The 20,023-nt window shown below is 40.9% G+C and overlaps 1 protein-coding gene across 1 annotated transcript; it reads right to left on the bottom strand.

The window, feature by feature from the left end:
* Nucleotides 1-11,469: 11,469 nt before the first annotated feature.
* Htr1a (5-hydroxytryptamine receptor 1A) lies at nucleotides 11,470-12,738 on the bottom strand. The gene has a single exon (XM_027401524.2). The coding sequence runs from the start codon at nucleotides 12,736-12,738 to the stop codon at nucleotides 11,470-11,472; it is 1,269 nt and encodes a 422-aa protein (XP_027257325.1).
* Between the last annotated feature and the right edge of the window lie 7,285 nt (nucleotides 12,739-20,023).

Raw genomic sequence — 20,023 nt, 5'->3', positions numbered from 1 at the left:
ATGACTATTACTGGTTATTTTGGCAGCTCAAGTACATTAGGGGCTTAAGATAGTAACAATGTTGTCTCCTGTGAAAAACCACTATGAATGAAAAGCAAAACTGGTAAGTTTCTCCAACTAGACCCCAAAAGTAGTGAGTACATATCAGACAGAGGGCAGGGCTACACATTTTATGCAATTTACCAGTTGCCAAGCGTATTTTCATACGTTGTTTTATTTCTTCAGAATAAAGGGTCTATCATTTTGCATGGATTCTAAGCAGGAAAGCTCCTGAAAAAACTAAAAAGCATTATAGAAACTAAGTGGAGGATATGCCATTGTTATTCTTAAGAGTCTTCCTGCACACATGCCCCATCCTCATATCTTCTCCTGATTTCACTAAGCCCCCTGCTCCTCCAAGTCAAGTCTCTTTCTCATTATCATGTCATTTTGCTTTCCTTTTTATTTTTGTTTTATGATCCACTGAGCTTATCTGGGGCCTCATACATAGGCATGTGAGTGGAGCTATCCACTACAGCATGGGCAACTCATCAATGTTGGTACTACTGGAGGGAGGCCCCTCACCAGCCAACAGCTGTTGCTAATTACTTAAAAATTCTTTGGATACACATGCTTTCTTCGTTTCTAGAATTTCCATAATGAAGGAACCTTTAGTGTCTTAGGCAGTCGTGAAGCGGAGGACATGAAAGTAGCTGCCACCCAGACAGATACAGCCAACTATTCTGGTTCCCGTTGTAGGATTATATCTCTCTTCATACCTTTTTTCTTCATCTCCTAAATCACAAAATAATCCTACTTCAAAGACCAACCCCTCAACACCTTTACTTCTTCCTTTCTTTGTTCCTTCAATTATCCTCCCATTTGACAGAATTTCATTTCTTCCAGACTTTGGCTTTGCTTTTCTGTTAATTCTATTTCACCACTCTCTACAGACTTCCCTGCCTCCTCTTATCTAAAGAAGAAAAGGAAAAGTGCATGTTGGCTTTATCCATCCTTTCCCTTTTGTTTCTCTAGCAAAAATCCTCTGTGCTGGCCACACTTGCTCTCACAGCATAGCCTCTCTTCCCTCTCAACTCTCAAAGTCTTCACTACACAACATTGTGTTGTTGGAGTTTCTGTTCTACCTGGCCCCGAAGCCCCTAGTAACAATAAACACACAGAGGCTTATATTAATTTTAAACTGTTTGGCTGATGGCTAAGGCTTCTTACTTGGCTAGCTCTCTCTAATTATTAACTCATAACTATTAAATAAACTATATATTTCTACATGGCCTTATCTTACCTGAGAATGCCTGGAGTCCTATCTTCCCAGAAGCTACATGTCGTCTCCCTGGAGGCTCCCTCTGCATCCTCTCCCCAGAATCCTCCTTGTCTTGTAGCCCCACCTATACTTCCTTCCTGGCTACTGGCCAATCAGTGTTGTATTCATCAACCAATAAGAGAAACATATATTAATAGCATAGAGAAGGACATCCCCATCAACATTGCTTTTTCCTTGAATATCTTTATAGCTTAGCTATAAGTTAGAAAGTTCTAGCCACTTTGAGGGTAGATCTTTGCCCATGAGTTTACCGTCTCTAGTATCACCCTATAGGCCTTCCCAAAAGGGGTGTTTCCTAAGTTAATTTATAACCCATCAAGTAGACAAAGCCAACCATCACAGTGCCCTTGAAATGATTCTACTCTCAGACTTATACCCAAGATTAATAAAAACATTTCTATGCGCCCATATAGAAATTCATACATATTATTTGTAATAGCCAACAGAAGGAAATAATTATCCCAATTATCTTCAACAGATTGATGAATAAGCAAAATCTGCTATACATTTAAATGGAATATTGTCTGACGATAAAAAGGACATATACTCAAAGAATTCTGCATCCTGCTACACATAAATACTAACACATCCATGTCTATCAATGCCTTTTTATAATAGCATAGAGATGGAATGAGCCATCAACAGACAAGCAGATACTGAAAATGTTATGTGCTCACACACACACACACACACACAGAGAGAGAGAGAGAGAGAGAGAGAGAGAGAGAGGCATTTTACTTATCCATAAAAATGAAATTTGTAGGAAAATGGGTAGAACTAGAAAGCATGTTAAATGAGGCAACCCTCCAAGTTCAGAAAGACAAATCCTGCATGTTCTCTCTCATAAGCAGACAGATCCTACTCCCTGTTAAATATGCATATCCAGATGGAATAAATATGGAAAAGGCCAGGAATCTAGAAAGGGACACATGAGACTAAGTACAAAAGAAGCCTTGGGGGAAGGGGATGAGGAAGATGCTAGAACAAAATAGAAGGGAAGATTACTGGGGTAAAAGAATATGTGGTGAAAGGGAATCACACTGATATAAGGAAGGTGTGTGCTGCAGGGAAACACCCAAAATAAAGTATGAACAGAAATCTATTATTATTCTGTAAACTAATTATTAAATATGGGAGGGAAGGTAGGTTGCAGTATAAGAAAATAAATAAATATACATAAAAAATGAATGAATGAATATTTTGAAAAAGATTTTGTTATATACAGCTAGATTTTATTGTTAGATTCTTGAGGAACAAAGATGCTGTACCATTAGAAACTAAATACTATTTTATTTTTAGTGAATAAGCTCTGTGTTTTGATACAAAGTTGCTAATTTATTAAGCATTGGGATAACCTACCTAAATTGATGCAGGTATGCTCTAAAATGAATTTCAATATTTTCAAAAAAAAGTATCATCACTCCAAAAAGTAAGCAGCCACTTTATTAATAGTTAATGAAATTAAAAAATTAAACAAACCTTCTAAATTAAGAGGAAATATTGGAGGAAGGGGAAGTCATGGTGGGGAGAGGAAGGAGAGGGTGAAAGTGAGCATGATTAAAATGCCACAATGAAGGACATTGCTCTGTATGACTAATATGTGTTAATAAATAACTCTTAGGAATAAAACGGTAAATTATTGGTAATTATTAGACCACGGGTGGCCTTTGAAAGCATTAAGCTGAATAAAAAAAGCTACCTGCAAGCCCGGTGCCTTGATTCTATTTGTATGACACATACAGAATGGAAACATTTATAGGGATGGAAAAATAGATTAATAGTTGCTAAAGTTCAGGGATTGTTGAAAATTAGGGAGCCAATGTAAATAGGAATAAAGATAATTTGGGAGGTGTTAAAGATTGTGATAGTGGCTGTACAGTTCTGTCAATGTACTACAAACCTATGAAACATATACATTAGACTTTACTATAAAGCATGTAAATTATATCTCAATAATGTGTTCTCAAAATAAAATTATACAATATACCCAAAGTTCAATAGTGGTTATAATAGGATGCTAAGTCCAGTTGCCCTCCCTGGCAGGGCAGGTTTTATTCACTTTTGGTTCTGTTTTTTCTCTTTGGACACTGGAAAGTATGTTGGGCGTAGAGGAACTGCTTGTGACTTGCTGGATAAGACCCCACCCCACTTCTCAATGCCTGGATGAGCACTCTTCTAAAGAAGGTAAATATTGACTAAATATTTCAATATGATTTTTTTTCTAGCAGGAAGTGAGAAATCCCTAAAATCTGAGCATACAACTCTCCAAATCTGTAGTTTCTTGGCATTTCTTATTAGGCATTAAACCATTTGTAGTCTTCATAATAAATTGTCTACAACTTTCTCAATCATTTTTTATACAAGTGACCATTTCAAAACTCAAAATCATATTCCTGATAACTTTAGCAAGCCAGCCCCAAGCAACTACAAAAAAAAAATAAAAAAGCAACTTTCTTCCCCTTTTATTTCAGCACCCTTTGATATTTTATTCTAGTATAGTGTTTCCAGAATTGCCCCATCTAAGTCTATTTTGTTACTGTTGTTTGTTATTGTTATTTGTTATTGTTACTGTTGTTTGTTATTGTTATTGTTATTTGCTTTATTCTCCCTAGAATGTAAACTCTCAAGGTCTGGAAATATATTTGCTCGTTTTTTTTTTTCCAATCTGACAAATAACCCCCAAATTTGACACCTTAAAACAACAACCACTTATTTAGTTTTCTGTTTCTTTAAATGAGACTATGAGAAATGTCTAGTCTTGCCTGTGCTCATATTTGTGTTTGCACTAAGTCAATTAGTCAACTGAAACACAAGTGGTCAAGGATGATCTTAACTGGGATGACTCCTCTGCTCCATCTAGTCTCTCAATTTTCAGCAAGCAAGCACAAATTTCAGCTCATCATAGCTGGACAGAGTTCAAAGGGTAAATGACTTGTTCAGGTACATGATCATAAATGACAACATATCATTTCTGTTCCAAGTCTCAGGAGCAGTCCAAGAGTCAAGGTGCTAGAAAACGCCTTCTATATCCTTTTATAAAACATATCCATTACTTCACATACTTATTTACGGGTATGTGTACTGGCAACCCTTTATATATCCATTCTCCAAGCAACTACCTACAGCTTCCCTATCATGACAGATGCTGGAAAGTACTCTGTAAAGAAAAGGACATGCAGGAGGAAATCATAGTATTCATTTCTGCCAGCTATGTCTCAGAGACACTTGACCTGCTCTATCAATTGCTGTAGTGTCTTGATTTTATGACTGTCCCATGGAATAGATGCTCTCTAAATATTACCTGAATGAATGAATACTTGCATTATCTTTTGGCTCCATCTCATTCAGAGTCATTCTCATGAATTGTCCTTTCTTTGTTGTATATACTTACTGCATATAGATGCTTACATTAAACTCTATTTTGGGTGAGTGTTTATAATTGCAACGTGTATATGCTGTTCTTTTGAGGCTAAACTCAACTTTCATAGTCTCTTATAGTTCTTGCAAAAGCAGGCTGATTTCTTCCAGAGTCTATGAAGCATTTACACTTCATAGAAGACTTCCGTTCCAAGGACACTTGGAGAAGTTTCAGGAGACACTTCCCATCAATCTCTATAGCTATGTAGCAATAGTACAAGTGAGTCTTAGTGTGCCTTGCCTTTTTCTCCATTCCAAGTCATTCTGCTTACCCCTCTCTTCTCAAGTATTAAACCAGCCTTAGACACAGAAGAACTAATGATTTCCAATATATGAGTGCACTTTAAAATCTTGTCTTAAGGAATGTTCTGAAAGCCTGAGCAATAACACAGAGTTATAGACAACATTGCAGTGTCTGAGATAGCAACAGATAAAGATGTTTCTACTGACACTGAGTTTCCCCTTCCCTGCCTCTGTCATATAAGCAAAGCAAATTGGAAAATGAACAAAATTCACTGGTTACTCTAATCATACTGTTCTGTCTGAAAATGTGTAACCCTCAAAATTTAAAGGTTGATATCTAATCACCAATGTGATGGTATACTGTTGGAAACCAATTAGAAGATGAGCAGATTATGAAGGCAAATCCTCTTGAATAAGATTAATTCCCTTAAAGCAAGTAAAAGAGCCAGAGACAACCCATGCTCCAACTATTAGGAGTCCCACAAAAAGACCAAGCTACATAACAGTAACATATATTCAGAGTGCCTAGGTCAGTCTCATGCAGGCTCCCTGGTTGGTGGTTGTCTCTGTGAGCCCAGATTAGTTGACCCTATGGTTTTTCTTGTGGTGTCCTTGGGCCCTCTGACTCCCATAATCCTTCTTCCCCCTCTTCCATAGGACCCTTTTTTCCTACTGGGTTACCTCATCCAGCTGTAATAGGAGAAGAGGTGCTACTCTTACTGAAACTTGATATGCCATGACTGGCTGATATACTTTTCAGGATATACCATTTCCTGAAAAAAACAAAAAAACTAAAAACAAACAAACAAAAAAAACGAGGCATGAATGTGGGGGGGATGAGCTAAGGAAGGACTGGGAGGGGAGGAGGGAAGAAGGGAAGGAAGGAGGGAGGGGAGCTAATCACACTAGGAAATTTTAATTAATTAAAACAACAAAAAAATATCAATTTTTTATACAAAGAGGCCCCTTGTCCCTTCTTCTAAATGAGGTTATAGCAAAAAGTTGGCTGTCTATAACCCAGAAAAACAAGTTCTCAACAGACACTGAACACTGAATTTGTTGGTACCATGGATTTCCTAGCTTCTAGTATTGTGAGAAATGAATTTGTTATTCTTAAACTATTTGCTTTATTAGGTATATTGTTCTTGCCACCCATGAAGACCAAGTTTCTTAGGAATAACCTACAGGAGGTTGATTGGTAAGAGGACTTGTACAAACTTGGTGGTTCCATTTTCACTGTGGTTAATATTTAAGCTTTGTATGTTCTTCCCAACACACCACCAAGCACAGTATTTTGGAGTTACTATTCCTGAAAGGTTTTTGTCCCTTGGAATTGTTCCCTCCTCAAAAAATGACTAACATGTTCTACTGTCCAGATTTACAATAGTCAGGGAACCGATTCAACCACTGTTCTGGGTAGTAGCATGCCTTAAGTACTCATCCAAACAGCAGATTGTTTAAAGCTGTGACACCAATCAATTCCTTATTCAGCAGGCCCTTGCCATCTGGGCTAGTTCTGTTCACAGTAGACAAAGCCTTTTCATATTCACAGATGAAGCAACTAAAGGTAATGTCCATAGAAGAAATGACCCCTGACTTTCTTTTCTGCCATATACCCAAATCTCCCAGCATGAAAACCTCATCAGGATCACTGCCCCCCCCCATAAACACAAAATTCTGACACTTCTTTTTTTAAAACAATCCTTTCATTATTATCATTCTCACTAACCAGAACTGTAACTCTGCCTTTGGACCTGGTATTGAATGTTTGTACATATGCTCTTTAGCATTGTTCTCTGTATTTATACACTACATTGTAAAACTGCTTGTGATGGTTTGAAGAAGAAATGTCCCCAATTGACTATGCGGTTTGAAGAAGAAATGTCTCCAGTTGACTTGTTTCCCAGTTGGGGGCACTACTTGAGTGGTGGTGGAATTGTGATGGAAGAAGGACATCACATTATTTAGCTTTACCCCACTACCAGTATTCCCTCTCTGCTTTGGAGATATGATTTCTCAGCTTTCTGCTCCTGCAACCATGACTGCTTGCTGCTATGACTCCTTCTATGATGGACTCGTATCTTTCTAGAATTGGAGACGAAAATACACTGCTCTGGTTCTAAAATGATCTCTTTGGCAGTTCTAAAAAAGGATTTGAATGGTATATTATATGTGGAAAAAAAACACTTGGCCAAATTTAATTGATGAATTAAATAAATTATATAATTAAAACCATTTCATAAGTGTGAAATTTTTGTCATGTCCTGACCTTGTTGTCACCTTTTCTGCCCTTTCTCTGCTTAAAACATTTCTCTGTCATCTGATTGTCCCCCATCTTACTTCCTTTGACTTCAGATTCCTCTCCTCCCTTCTCTTCATGTGCTCTTCAGATTGTGAAACATGATTTTGCTGCCTCATTGTCAAAGACATCACTTGCATAAGCCACCTGGTGGTTAATCAAGGTCAAACAACCCATTGAAAAGGACACCTACCTGTTCATTCCAATTCCCACCTGTCCAGAATTCCATCTTGGAGAGATCTTCTACTCATTCTTCCCAGTCACCCATCCCACAGTGACCTCTGTCCTCTGAACAGGGTCACACTCCTTTGGATTGTCTTGTATAGAGAGCACTTTAGTCCCTCCTGGGTGGGAATTTAGTCATAACAGCTCATCTCACCCAACCAGGCTGAAACGGTCTTCACTGCAATAATAGCTTATACTGTTTTGTGATCCTATATTATCAAACAGGGGCTGACATGTGAGCACTGCTACTGGGTCTCCTCTGGGTCTTTCTTGTCACTCTGGAAGTGACTGGAAATAATACCCTCACTGAGCTGTAGAACTGACCTCTATAGATTTTCCTGTAAAAAAGAAAGCCCATTGAAACAGAAATCTGTTGTCTCTACAGCAGAAGTAGTGGTAGAGGAGAGAAGAAGGGTGAGGGGAGGCTCTTCCAAGCTCCCAAGACAAATCTGTGGAATTTGGCATTTTATGAAATGTCAGTGATACATTTATATAAAAATGTATAAAAATTTTCAGGTAAGAAACTTCAAGAAGTTCTCATGTCTCAAGTCCTCCAACTTTAATGTATATATAAATTTTTCATCCTGAGTCAGGCTGCATGCAAACTCTGAGGGTGTTTTGCTGGGGTCACAGTGGCCCTCACTTCTGTTTACACTTGAGGTTAACTGAGGTTTAACTGTAGCCATCATTCTGACACCAGAGAAAGGTGATGTGATGATTCCAGTAGGGAGAAAAGAGTTTATGCATTATTTTTCACTCAGAGGTAAGTCTTACTCCTGGAACCCCATTGTCAAATGAGACCCAGGGAGAAGAGCAAATGCCCCTTCATGTTTGTTTTAGACAACAACCCCATAACAAAGAGCAGCTCCTTTGGAAACCAGTGGTCATTGTCCTCTAGCTGGGTATTACAAAGGACACAAAGGAAGAGCCTCAGCCAGCTTTCCACTTGAAAAGGTAGTGATTCCCTCCTATTTTTCCCCTCACCCTGACTATGTTTCTGAGACAGACACCAAAAACTTATTTCAGGTGCCAGTCAGGGAAAATGCATGACTTCATGCATGAAATAGAATATTATTTACAAAATGAATTTTAAGAAAGAGAGGAAAGATGGAGAGAGAAATCACTTGTCTAGGAGTGGTGATTTAAAACTTAATATTTCTCTAAGTGTTAAATTTCTTACCTAAGCAGGACATAGTGGCCCATGTCTTTAATCCCAGGACTCTGGAGCAGAGGCAAGGAGATCTCTTTAGATAAAGGCCAGTTTAGTTTATACAGAAGGTTTCAGGCCAGCAAGGGCTACATAGTTAGACTCTATCGAAAAACAAAAACAATTCCCTAACCTGAATTGTGAGATCACCCCTATTTTTCACCTTTATTTTGTATTCATACAACTAGCACAAATGGAGACTCTGAATAAAGATACATGAATTACTGGTCTTTATTATAGCATTGTCATTAATTAAGTCCTTTATTGTCACAAGGAAAAGTGAGGACCAGTTTTTATGCATGAATATTTTACCTTAGTACAAGTATATTAAAATAAAACAAGCAGCTGGGGTTCTTTAGAGCCTTTCGGCATGTTGCACTTATTTCACTATTAATTGGAAATTTTATTCCAATTGGGTGCCCCCTTTCCAATCTTGTTAAAGTCTCTCTCTCAGGGTAGCAGAAGCAAATGCCACCCCACCCCCATCATAGCCAAACATTCCTATGGGAAAAAAATACAAATAAGTAGAAGTGAAAAGTCTTTGTTTCTGATATAACATCTGGAATTTGGGGGTTGATTTATTTCAAGTAAAGAACCTGTTCTAAAAACAGTAAAACACAAAGAAAAAAATGTTTCATCATATAGTTCTGCTTAATTTTGATGAGAAAAAAAAAGGCAAGTTTTAATTTTCAAGCTTGTACTAGAGAAGCCCCTTGCATCCTGTATTGTCTCCAGGGAGCTCCCATGAGCCTCTCGCATGCAGATGCCCAGCAGACTTAAGGTCTGAAATGGCTCTTTTACAATGGGATACCATACTCATTCCCACACTAGAGTAGAGCAAACACACACACACACACACACACACACACACACACACACACACACACACACCAAATAGAGGCTTTGTTCAGTTTGACAGACAAAACCATGGCTTCATGTGGCCCCTCTGTCCTTTCACCCTATTTGTAAACACAAGGCAGACATCTAACCAGCAACTTTGGCAACGAAAATATGCAACACTGTTTTGAAAACAGCAGGTGCAGAACTGGGAAAGATGCAACTGAGGGGAAGGGGAGTGAGAAAACTCTGTGTAATTACTGGAAAATGAAACCATTATTCAACAGAAAATTCGAGGTTTAGATGTAACTAACACAAACCCCTTGATGCCCACTCACGTAGCTTGGAATGTACATTCAAACAATGCACCAAAATAACATTCCTTTTGGGGGAAGGTCAGCAAAAATAACTACAGGGAGGAAATGCAAAAAAAAAAAAAAAAAAAAAAAAAAAAATACTGAAAGGACACAAGACGAAAAACCGGTTTTCCCAGAAGAACTCTGAGACAGAAGAGCCAGGGAGAAACTAATCCTCTAGATTCCTAGACTCCACGGAGAGCACCTTCTAAACTGTCCTCTCAGGTCTCCACTCCTTTAGTTATCTGTCTCTGAGATCAAGATCGTAGGTAATGGTGAGGTGCTGAAACCCTTCAAATGAGAGCTCAGAGTTCTGGGATATGCTAAACAAAGCGATTCTTCAATCGACAGGGGCAAAGGGTAGATTAAGAAAAGTTGCATCCTATGGTTAAAATTGCCCCTTTTGATTCCTCAGGACGCGCCGCTAAAGTTGGAAGCAGTTACAAATCTTTTTGCTCTTTACCTCTCTCTACATGCCCCACACCCACACTCTTGAGAGGTATCTTGGTCTCAGGCCCTTGCAGCAAGGTCTGCTCTCTCTTGCACAAGCTCTAACTTCTCTACCATTTCCTGGAGAGCTGAGACAGAGGAACCTGTATGCTGCAAACCCAGGGGGCTCTGGGGAGCTCCCCTCCAGAAACCAAGGGGAGGGTGGGGCGTGCCATCCCTGGCCAGCGTCCCCAGTTCGCCCTCCCTGGCCAGCAGTGGGCGCCTCCCGCAGTAGACACATGGCCGTGCCAGAACTTACAGGAAGGCCACCAAAGCATACAAATAAAAGTCTGCCTTCTAAATAGTCTGATTGTAGGTTTCTTTGGTGAGTGCTGACACCAAGAAGAGAAACCATCCACAAGCTTTCCTGGATCTTCCCCACTGGCCTCCTATTTGTAAGTCCACTCCAACAGATACACCTTTGCCACTTGATTTTGAGTTCAAGAAAACACAGAAAGTGGGCTCTATGCACGGTGGGTGGGGGTGGACCTCATATTGGCTACAGAGCAAGGCAGGGATTTCCTGGGCACTATAAGTCAAAGTAGTCCCAACTGCTTTTTCAGACCAGCAGTGAGTACATAGGAGCCAGACTCAGTGGAGAAGGTTGACACCCAAAGGGGAGTAGATGTTTCTAAAGACAGAGCAAAGTCTTGAATCTCAAAGTTCCAGAAGTAGGGCAGAGAGGTGGCAGTTCTCCTGGCAGACGTCCATGCAGCTTATATTTTCTGTTTGGATTTTCTGCCTTGAACCACCGAGGTTTAATTTCGAAGAGGGAGGAGGTTATTGCAACTATCAAAACTGATCCTAGGGCCAAAGACTTAGCCAATAACTTTTTTGCAGACTCTAGGAGGCTTCTAAGGTTTCTGCAAAGAGCACTGTCTCCTTGAAATGGAATAGAAAGAGAGCAAGATCGGAAAGCATGGGCCAAGAAGCTGCATGTCATAAGGAAAAGCAAGTTATCTCAGGTGTTGCTTCCAGGGCTGAGACACTGAGTGAACGGGGAGGATCCTGTAACCCCTACAGTCCTCCCCTTCTCCTTCCTTCTCCACCAACACCATCCTCCTCTTCACCATCATCATCGGCGGCAGAACTTGCACTTGATGATCTTCTTAAATGCATTTTGAAAGTCCTTGTTGAAATAAGCATAAATAACTGGGTTGAGAAGGGAGTTGGAGTAGCCCAGCCAGTTGATTATGGCACCCAACAATGCAGGCATGTGGCAGCTGCTCTCACAGAAGGGCAACACCAGAGCCACAATGAAAAAGGGCAGCCAGCAGAGGATGAAAGTGCCCATGATGATGCCCAGAGTCTTCACTGTCTTCCTCTCACGGGCCAGGGCCATCTTGCGCTTTGCCTCAGCATTCCGCTCATTTTTTCTCTCCAGGCAGGCGGGGGCATAGGAGGTTGCTCCCGACTCGCTGGGCAGCGGCAGGTGGTCTTTGGAGTTACCCACTCGGTGCACCTCGATCACCTCCAGGGTGGCTTCGTCATCACCCTGCCTAACCGCGCCATTTGCGCACGGAGCCCCCACAGCCCTGTTCTCAGCGCTGCGCCTCCAGTCCCCATTACCTGGCTGTCCGTTCAGGCTCTTCTTGGGGGGCGGGGCCGACGATGTACTGAGGCTGGTGCTTGCTCCCTTCTTTTCTACCTTCTTGACAGTCTTGCGGATCCGAAAGCGCGCGGCTCGGAAGATGCGCCCATAGAGAACCAGCATGAGCAGCAGAGGGATATAGAAAGCGCCGAAAGTGGAGTAGATGGTGTAGCCGTGGTCCTTGCTGATGGTGCATGCATCGGGGTCCGAGCGGTCTTCCGGGGTGCGCCAGCCCAGCATGGGCGGGATGGAGATGAGAAAGCCAATGAGCCAAGTGAGCGAGATCAGCGCAGCGGCGCGCCGGGGCGTCCTCTTGTTCACGTAGTCTATAGGGTCAGTGATCGCCCAGTACCTGTCTAGCGCGATGGCGCACAGGTGCAGGATGGATGAGGTGCAGCACAGCACATCCAGGGCGATAAACAGGTCGCAGGTGACCTGGCCCAGAGTCCACTTGTTGAGCACCTGGTACAGAGCAGCCATAGGCAGCACCAGCACTGACACCATGAGGTCGGTGACCGCCAAGGAACCGATAAGATAGTTGGCCACATTCTGGAGGGAGCGCTCCAGGGCGATGGCAGCCACCACGCAGGCATTGCCGAGCACCGCGCAGAAAATGAGAGTGCCCAGAAGCAAAGAGGTGATCACTTGGTAGCTGAAGGTCACGTCGGAGATGCCAGTAACGTTGCCGCCTGTCCCGAAGGGCTCCTGGGAAGATGTGGTGTTGTTGCCCTGGCCAAGACTGAATATATCCATGTCTGCCTGCACGCCCGGTGGGGTGGGGGAAGGGAGGGGGAAAGAGCTGCAAGGGGGATCTCCCTCGCCCCTCCCCCTAGGGTCTTCCTCCTTTTCTGGGGAATTTCAGAGGGAGGGGATCCAGGGACTGGAGCGGGAAGTTCTTACTGCTCTAGCGAAGGCATCTGAGAGGGGCAGCTTCCCGGCGCGCTCTCTTGCTTGGCTCCCGCGGGTCCCGAGCGCTCAGAGGCTCCAGCTAGGAAACTGTAGTTAGCCCCAGAGCAGCTTCCAAATCTCTGAGTGGTGGAGAGGTGGCTGGAACATCTGTCTCACGCTGTCCATTTCACTTTGTCGCTGCCCAACTAGCTGCGGGAGCCCGACTCTGCCGACTAGCAATCAGTCTAGAATCTCAGAAACCCCAAGCTCTGGGGTCATTCTGTGACCCTGGTCTCCTAGTTCCTTCTCTCCCTCTCCCTCCGGACTTCTCTAGTCTCGGTTTTTCTTTTTTCAGCCTCCTTCTCTCGGCTTCCTCCTATTGGCCTTCCTTTCAGTTCTCCTTTCCTTCTCACCCCTCTTTCTTTATCCCTATATATGTTGCTCAGACAGCTAATCTCCCTTCCTCCCACGCTAACCCCCACCACCACCCAATACTTCCCCAGCCAAGAGTGTGTCTCCTTCCTCTAGGTCCCCGCCCTCCTCCTATCCTTCTAGACAGGCGTCTTTACATTCGAGTCGACACACTCAGAACTCACTTCACATGCCCACTCCGATCCGCTAGTCAAACCAATGTTTTAGCAGATGAAACTCCGCCTCCTGCCCAGGAAACTAGAGGGAGACAAAAATCTTTCCCTACCATCCATTCCCTTTATTTCTGTCAACTTCTCAAGTAGAGCCAGGTTCACGGTGTGCTTATAGAAAATGGGGACAGATACAGAAAGCCTGAAGCCTGGAAATTTGGGCAGCCCCGGGTCACCCTCTGAATTATTAGGTTGAGAGTGTGGGTCTTAGCTTCTTAAAAACGCAGTCTCATTTGACATCTTAGTCTATCTTGGAGTGCTGGTGCCTATGACCTTTTCCTAGTTTCCTTGTGGAATGGGGAAAAATTATAAAGGACACGCTAAAGGACAAGAGCTGATAAACAGCTGGGTCGCAAAGAAAAGATTAAAAACTCCAAGTAGGTGTGTATTCTAAACACACACACTTTTCATCACTTCTCTCTTCATTTCAATGTCATTAACACCTCCTATTGCTTTGTAGCAAGTAAATTTGTGGAAAGAAATGGCTTACAATACATAGATGCATTGTAAACAAGGACTTGCATTTCCTATGGACTTTGGACTTTTGTCTCCTTCACCAGTCTGCAAATCTTCCGAGAACTTTCTGAAGACCCTATCGCTACCCGCTCTGCAGCTCTCTGAAATTGGGTTCAGCACCTGGGACAGCTCTACGCTAGAAGGGCTTGCTTATGCCGCCACCTTCCGGCAAGTGCTTCAGAGCGCCATCTAGAAACGTCATAAAGAAATCAGCCTATATTAAGGAAAGCCGAAGACTCTAAGAGAAAGAAATGAAAAGCAACCATTAAATGTTGTCACTTTAAATATTTTCTTCAATCATTTCTTTTTGCCCCTTCTGGTTTTATACCAAGCTTGTTATGGTTTCTACCTCCTTTTAAAAACTTAAGACACCACAATTCACAAAATCCATAGGAAAAACGCCCCTTTACGAGACGAAGACAACACTGTCATCTACTAGTGTTGTGGGGCCAAAGCCTGTGTGTTTTATTGGGGGAGGGTGACAGAATTATCTTTTCCATAAAGGAATGACTTAATACTGAAAATAGAAACTTCTAGAAGTTTGTTTTAAACTGTTTTTTCTTTTTGCAAACAAATAATTGATCCTGATTGAAAACAAAGAATAGAAAGTTCAATTAATCAGAGTAAACACAGCACAAGAAAGATCCACTTATAGATTCTGATTACAGACTTGCAGTGAAGAAATGTAGAACGCAATTCCTAAAGCAGCCAATTCTAGGTAACAGTCAGGGACTCACTACAAATTGCAATAGTTTTACTGTTGTGTTCAAATCAGAGCTTTGAATTTCATAGTTTTGTACTCTTAAGACGAAAAAAAGAGAGTAATCACTAGCGCATCAAAGAAAATCTACTTGGGCAGACACACAATACAGGCAGTGTGCTTGGAGATGGACTGACCTGGGCACAGTTCCCACTCAATCATTTCAGCATACCAAAACAATGAAGCTGCCATGTGTGGTGATGCATAACACTGACAAAAGAGAGATGAGTATGCACAGAAAGACAGACTCTGAGAAACTCTTTCTAAAATGTGTGATTATTATATGTAGGTTAGTTATCCTAGTAAAATCCCACACAAATATAGAATTAAATTGTTTATTAAAATGCAGTTGCAACTGCAGAGATTATAATGGACATTGAAAGTCTGAAAGGTCCAAGGACAAAACTTCAAAAACATAGCAAAATAAATATTTATAATCAAAGAGCAAACATATACATATAAAAAACCTACTTGAATACAAGTTCTGCAAACTTATTAGCATATGTAAATGCACAATAGATGTTATGCAAATATGTATAGTACAAATAAGGAGCCTTCCATCAGCAATTGCCCTTTATGTACTAGATGCTAAATGGTTTAATAGCTAACAAACTTATTTTTCCTTTTCAAGAAAGTTAAAAGGCTTTGAGTCTGGAGTTTATGCTTATGATGTCTGGGATTTACTTTTCTACCTTAATATGACATGTATATTATGGTAGAGTGTACCATGTTTCATATGTACCATGTTCAATAATATTCCTAAGTAGTTAATATTCATCCTCAAATTAATGGACATGATATATCAAATATTTCCTTTCTTGAATTTAGGAAGTTTGTAGATATGCTACTAGATACTAGGAAGAAAGTCACAATGGATGTACAATGCTGTGGTCTTGCAGCTTCTAGGTAACTAATAATTAGGTATGACTTTGTTGAACAATACTATGGTATATATTAAAAGTAGACTAGTGTTGCCTTTCTTCATGCTCACACTTACCCAATTCTATGTTTAACCCTTATGAGATGCAGAAGCTAGCCAGGTATGGTGTCCACAAATCTTTAATTCCAACATTTCCTTCTGGAGGTAGAAGAAGGCAAATGTGTGTGAGTTCTAAGCTAGCCTGCTGAGTTGTGGACCACGCAGGGATGTGTACTGAGACAATGACACAAAATCACCATCATCATCATCATCATTATCATCATCACCATCATCATCATCACCATCATCTGCTTTGAAGTAATGCAGAAAATAAGATAGGATTGATAAATGGTGCAAAATTCTCCAAACAGACTTAAACTCATTCTTCCAGACTTCTGAAGTTAACATAGGGAAAAGCTTGCTTTATTATAGCTATGACTGATCTGATTTCCAGACAAAAATATCAATCACTCTGCTTTTATTTCTAGTTTGAATTTACTAGAATCAAGCCAGAACTTGTCAGGTTATAGATCTTTGTGTGATGTATCATCCATCATGGGGAATTTCTCTGAAATACTTTATGAGGGACAGATTATTTTTTAACATTTTCATGGAAATTTGATCCATGCATTGCGATGTAGTTCTCTGACCAGGCATATAAAAACAAAAAAGATTTTAAACTGAAGCTCTGCAATAATCATAGCTGAAGCTGGGATTCATCAGTAATTGCTTAAATATCATGCCCCACTTACACTAAAGATTTTGTTGAGGAAAGAAGATGCTGACTAGTTGAAAACCAACTTACAAAAGCTATTTCTAAAAGTTCCTATTTGAAAAGAAAAATGGTTTAGTTCTTTGACACAAGTATAGATTATCTGAAGCTAAAAATACTGTTCTAAACTAATGTCTCTGATCCTTAGATACCAAAGTATTAAAACAATTTTATTTTTTCAAACCATGAGTTTGACTGGAAATCACCAGAAAAAAAAGTTTACATAGGAAATTTTGTTTAGATAATTATCACTTGAAATTTAAATAAGCAAATAAACCAAGAAAATAAATTCTTTAAGACTGAGTACAGTTTCTTGAGTCTAATCCTCAGCATCCACTTTCCTCTGGGAATGACATTTCTTCACTGTGCTCTTCCTGCCATACCCTTCTTATGGCATTGCAAGGGACCTGATACTTCAATAAGCAAAGCACAAAACAACAGTTTTCCTGTTTCCTAAATAATCAAATGGCTGCAATTATAGACTTGTGACAATCAAATGATATAATGCACTTTGTTAACCCAAGATAATCTTCAATGAAAATTAAAAACAAATAAGTATAGTGATGCAAAGTAATAATATTAATTGTCTCACTCGTGATAATTTCTCAGAAATGTGGAGGAAGAGTACTAGGTATGCATAATAAGAATGTAAGAGCTTATAAAACAAAACATACGAGGCTTGATTTGATGAGACTCCATTATAAAGACAACTTCCGTGTAGATGTTACCCTCTTTGATTCCTAAAAATAGTTATTAAAGAATTCTCTAGGAAATTATGGGTAAAATACAAATAGATTAAAAATATTATCATTGCATTCTGGAGCTTCTTGGGTTAAATCAGAATTTGTTGAAGAGGAAAAACAAATATGCCAATGAAAATTCAATAACTGGTGTTGAGTAGGAGTCTGCCCTTTCCCCAGGAGCTACCATGTTTATTTCAAAGCATGAAATAAACAATTAAAATGTATTTCTGCCAAAGAAATACTTAAAAAAAGACACCCACTAAAATCTGGAAGATAGTGTTTTCAGTGTTAGAAATTACCATATTCATAATAAATTTGTATTAATAAATATACTTTTCAGATCTTAGTTCCTCTAGAATGCCATCTAAATTATTCAAATTAGAATATACATGTAAATATTTTCATTGTTCACTTTCGAAAGAGTAAGAACATAGCTGAAATGAGACAAATATTAGGGATGTGAACATTACTATTTGTTAATCTGAGGGGATTTGAAATTCAATTCAGTCCAATAATTGCTTGACACAAAATTTAGTTACTCTGTTTATTTAAAATTGGGAGGATGCCCACAACAAGACCTTCCTTGCTCCTCTATCTTTCCAACACTCCTTTATTCATCCTCAGGGCACTGGGTGCTTCAGTGTATCACGAAGTGTATCACTCTTTGACGAGTCAGCCCCACCCACAAAATGTTCACTGCAATGAGTCATTGGTCTGATCCAAGGCCTCTGGCACATTATTCCACAGGACCAGTCCCTTCAAGCACTCTAGCAGCTCATATATAGGATAGATGTTTGAATGGGTCAACGTAAGGCTCAGATGTGGGTCTGGGTAGTAGCTGAGCAGGTCAGTCTGGGCCACTGGGACCACCCATCCACCCCTCAGATAACATACAGAGCCAGTTCTCCCATGCCCATGGTGAGGGCTATTTCCCATGGAGTGGGGCAAAGCCAGCTCTCTTGCTGTAGTGTCCAGCAAGGGTCTGAGCCAGATATCTCAGGGCTAGTAAGGGATGAGGCCAGCTCAGCACAGACCTCAGATTTCAACATACCCAGTTCCTACACTCCCCTGTGGCAACATGGGCCATGGACATCAGTTGTAATAGGAACATTGACCCAGACATGGTCCTTGGCAGCAGCTTGGACCTACACATCATCATGGCCCTAGTAACAGCACAAGCCACATAGATCAGTATGGCCTCAGTGGCAGCAAAGTCCTCAGACACCAACATGGCCTCAGTGACTGTCTAGAACCTGGGCATCTGCAGAGCTTTCAGTGGTAACAGGAGCCATGGACATCAACTCAGACCCTGGCTGCTGCTAGGACACAGAACTAGACATGGCTCTAGGCAGCAGCCCCCCAGGCCCAGACAACACCATAGCTCCATGTGGCAGCACAGGCCACCCTGACTGTCATAGCCTCAGTGGTGGCATGGCTCTCAGACACTAACATGGCCATAGGTTTTGGCCTAGATCCCGGGCATCTGCATGGCCTTTGGTGTTACCATGGGCCACAGACACCAACACAGACCCTGGCTGTGGTAGAACTACAGACTCAGACATGGTCTTTGGCTTCATATGGGGCCCAGACAACACCATGGGCCCAGGTCACCCTAATCCACATGGCTATGGCAGCACTTGTTTGCTTCTTAAATGTTTGCATACATTAGAAAAATAGAATTCACAACCTGGAACACTACTTCCTGCATGCTGAAGCTTGACTTTAGCAGCTGATGCTGTGTACTCTTTCAAGATCATCAACTAATTAGCAGGAGCTAACCAGCTGGGATTGAATGGAGAAGGAAGGAATATCTGCATTCTATTACAAATCCCCAATTCTTGCAAAAATTCATTAAGGGCTCCCTAGGTCATTCTTAGTAGCCCTTCATATCCTGGGATCCTGGCTAATACCTTGGGTAACTGCTTGAGAGCTCCTCAACATTCCTCATCTACCCTTTTTAGTAAAGACTGGAGTTTTTATAATCCAAAAATTCAAATAACAGAAAATTAAACTAAGGACTCTTGCCTGAGACCCATAAAATGGGGCTTCAAATGGCATCTGGTGTCACTATTTAGCCAAAGAAACTGAAACACTTTGAAGTTTGTGTCCAATAATTCATACCTTAATTCTTTATACTCATTCATTAGCTCAAGGATATTTTATACCATACCACCAGCACCAGACCTTTCTCTATAGGTTTTAGTCTCTGCAGGTAATTCTAATGAAGCTGAGCCAAGTAGAACTACTGCCGTATGGTTAACTCCTAACCAAAGGCAGAACACCCCTCCTTCTACCTGGATCTGAGGTCTTTCTCTCCAGAGAGAGAGAAAAAAAATCATTGGACTGTACCAGAATATTCTACCAATGAGGAAGTCTGTATCGTCACTAGCATTGCACGAAAATGAGTAATTACCTCCTTGACATTGGATTTAATGAGAAAGACTGCATAGCTAATCTGCTTTGGTTCTGGCTTTGCTGAAGAGCTGGACAGAAATAGACATTCTGGCAAGTCCTTTTCCCCTTGTTGAGAAAAGAGAAGAAAGATTACATGAGGGGCAAGCTAAAATATTTCATATATCATAGTATACATAAAAATCACAAAAAGAACATGCTTAAAACACAGGCTCCAGACCCAAGGTGCCAGTGAGCCTGTTGGAGTAGTCCAGACATCTGTTTAGCCAGCCCCCTAAATGCTGTTGATAACAGTGTTCCACCTACCAGTGGACATGGGACCTGCAGACAAACAAAACCACCCCATCTTTTATAATATATAAATAAATGCCCCTTCTTCAATGTTAA

The sequence above is a fragment of the Cricetulus griseus genome, chromosome 2, assembly GCF_003668045.3.
Source record: "Cricetulus griseus strain 17A/GY chromosome 2, alternate assembly CriGri-PICRH-1.0, whole genome shotgun sequence".
NCBI lineage: Eukaryota > Metazoa > Chordata > Mammalia > Rodentia > Cricetidae > Cricetulus > Cricetulus griseus.
The sequence above is the reverse complement of the archived record's forward strand: the minus strand, read 5'-3'. Positions and strand labels throughout refer to the sequence as shown.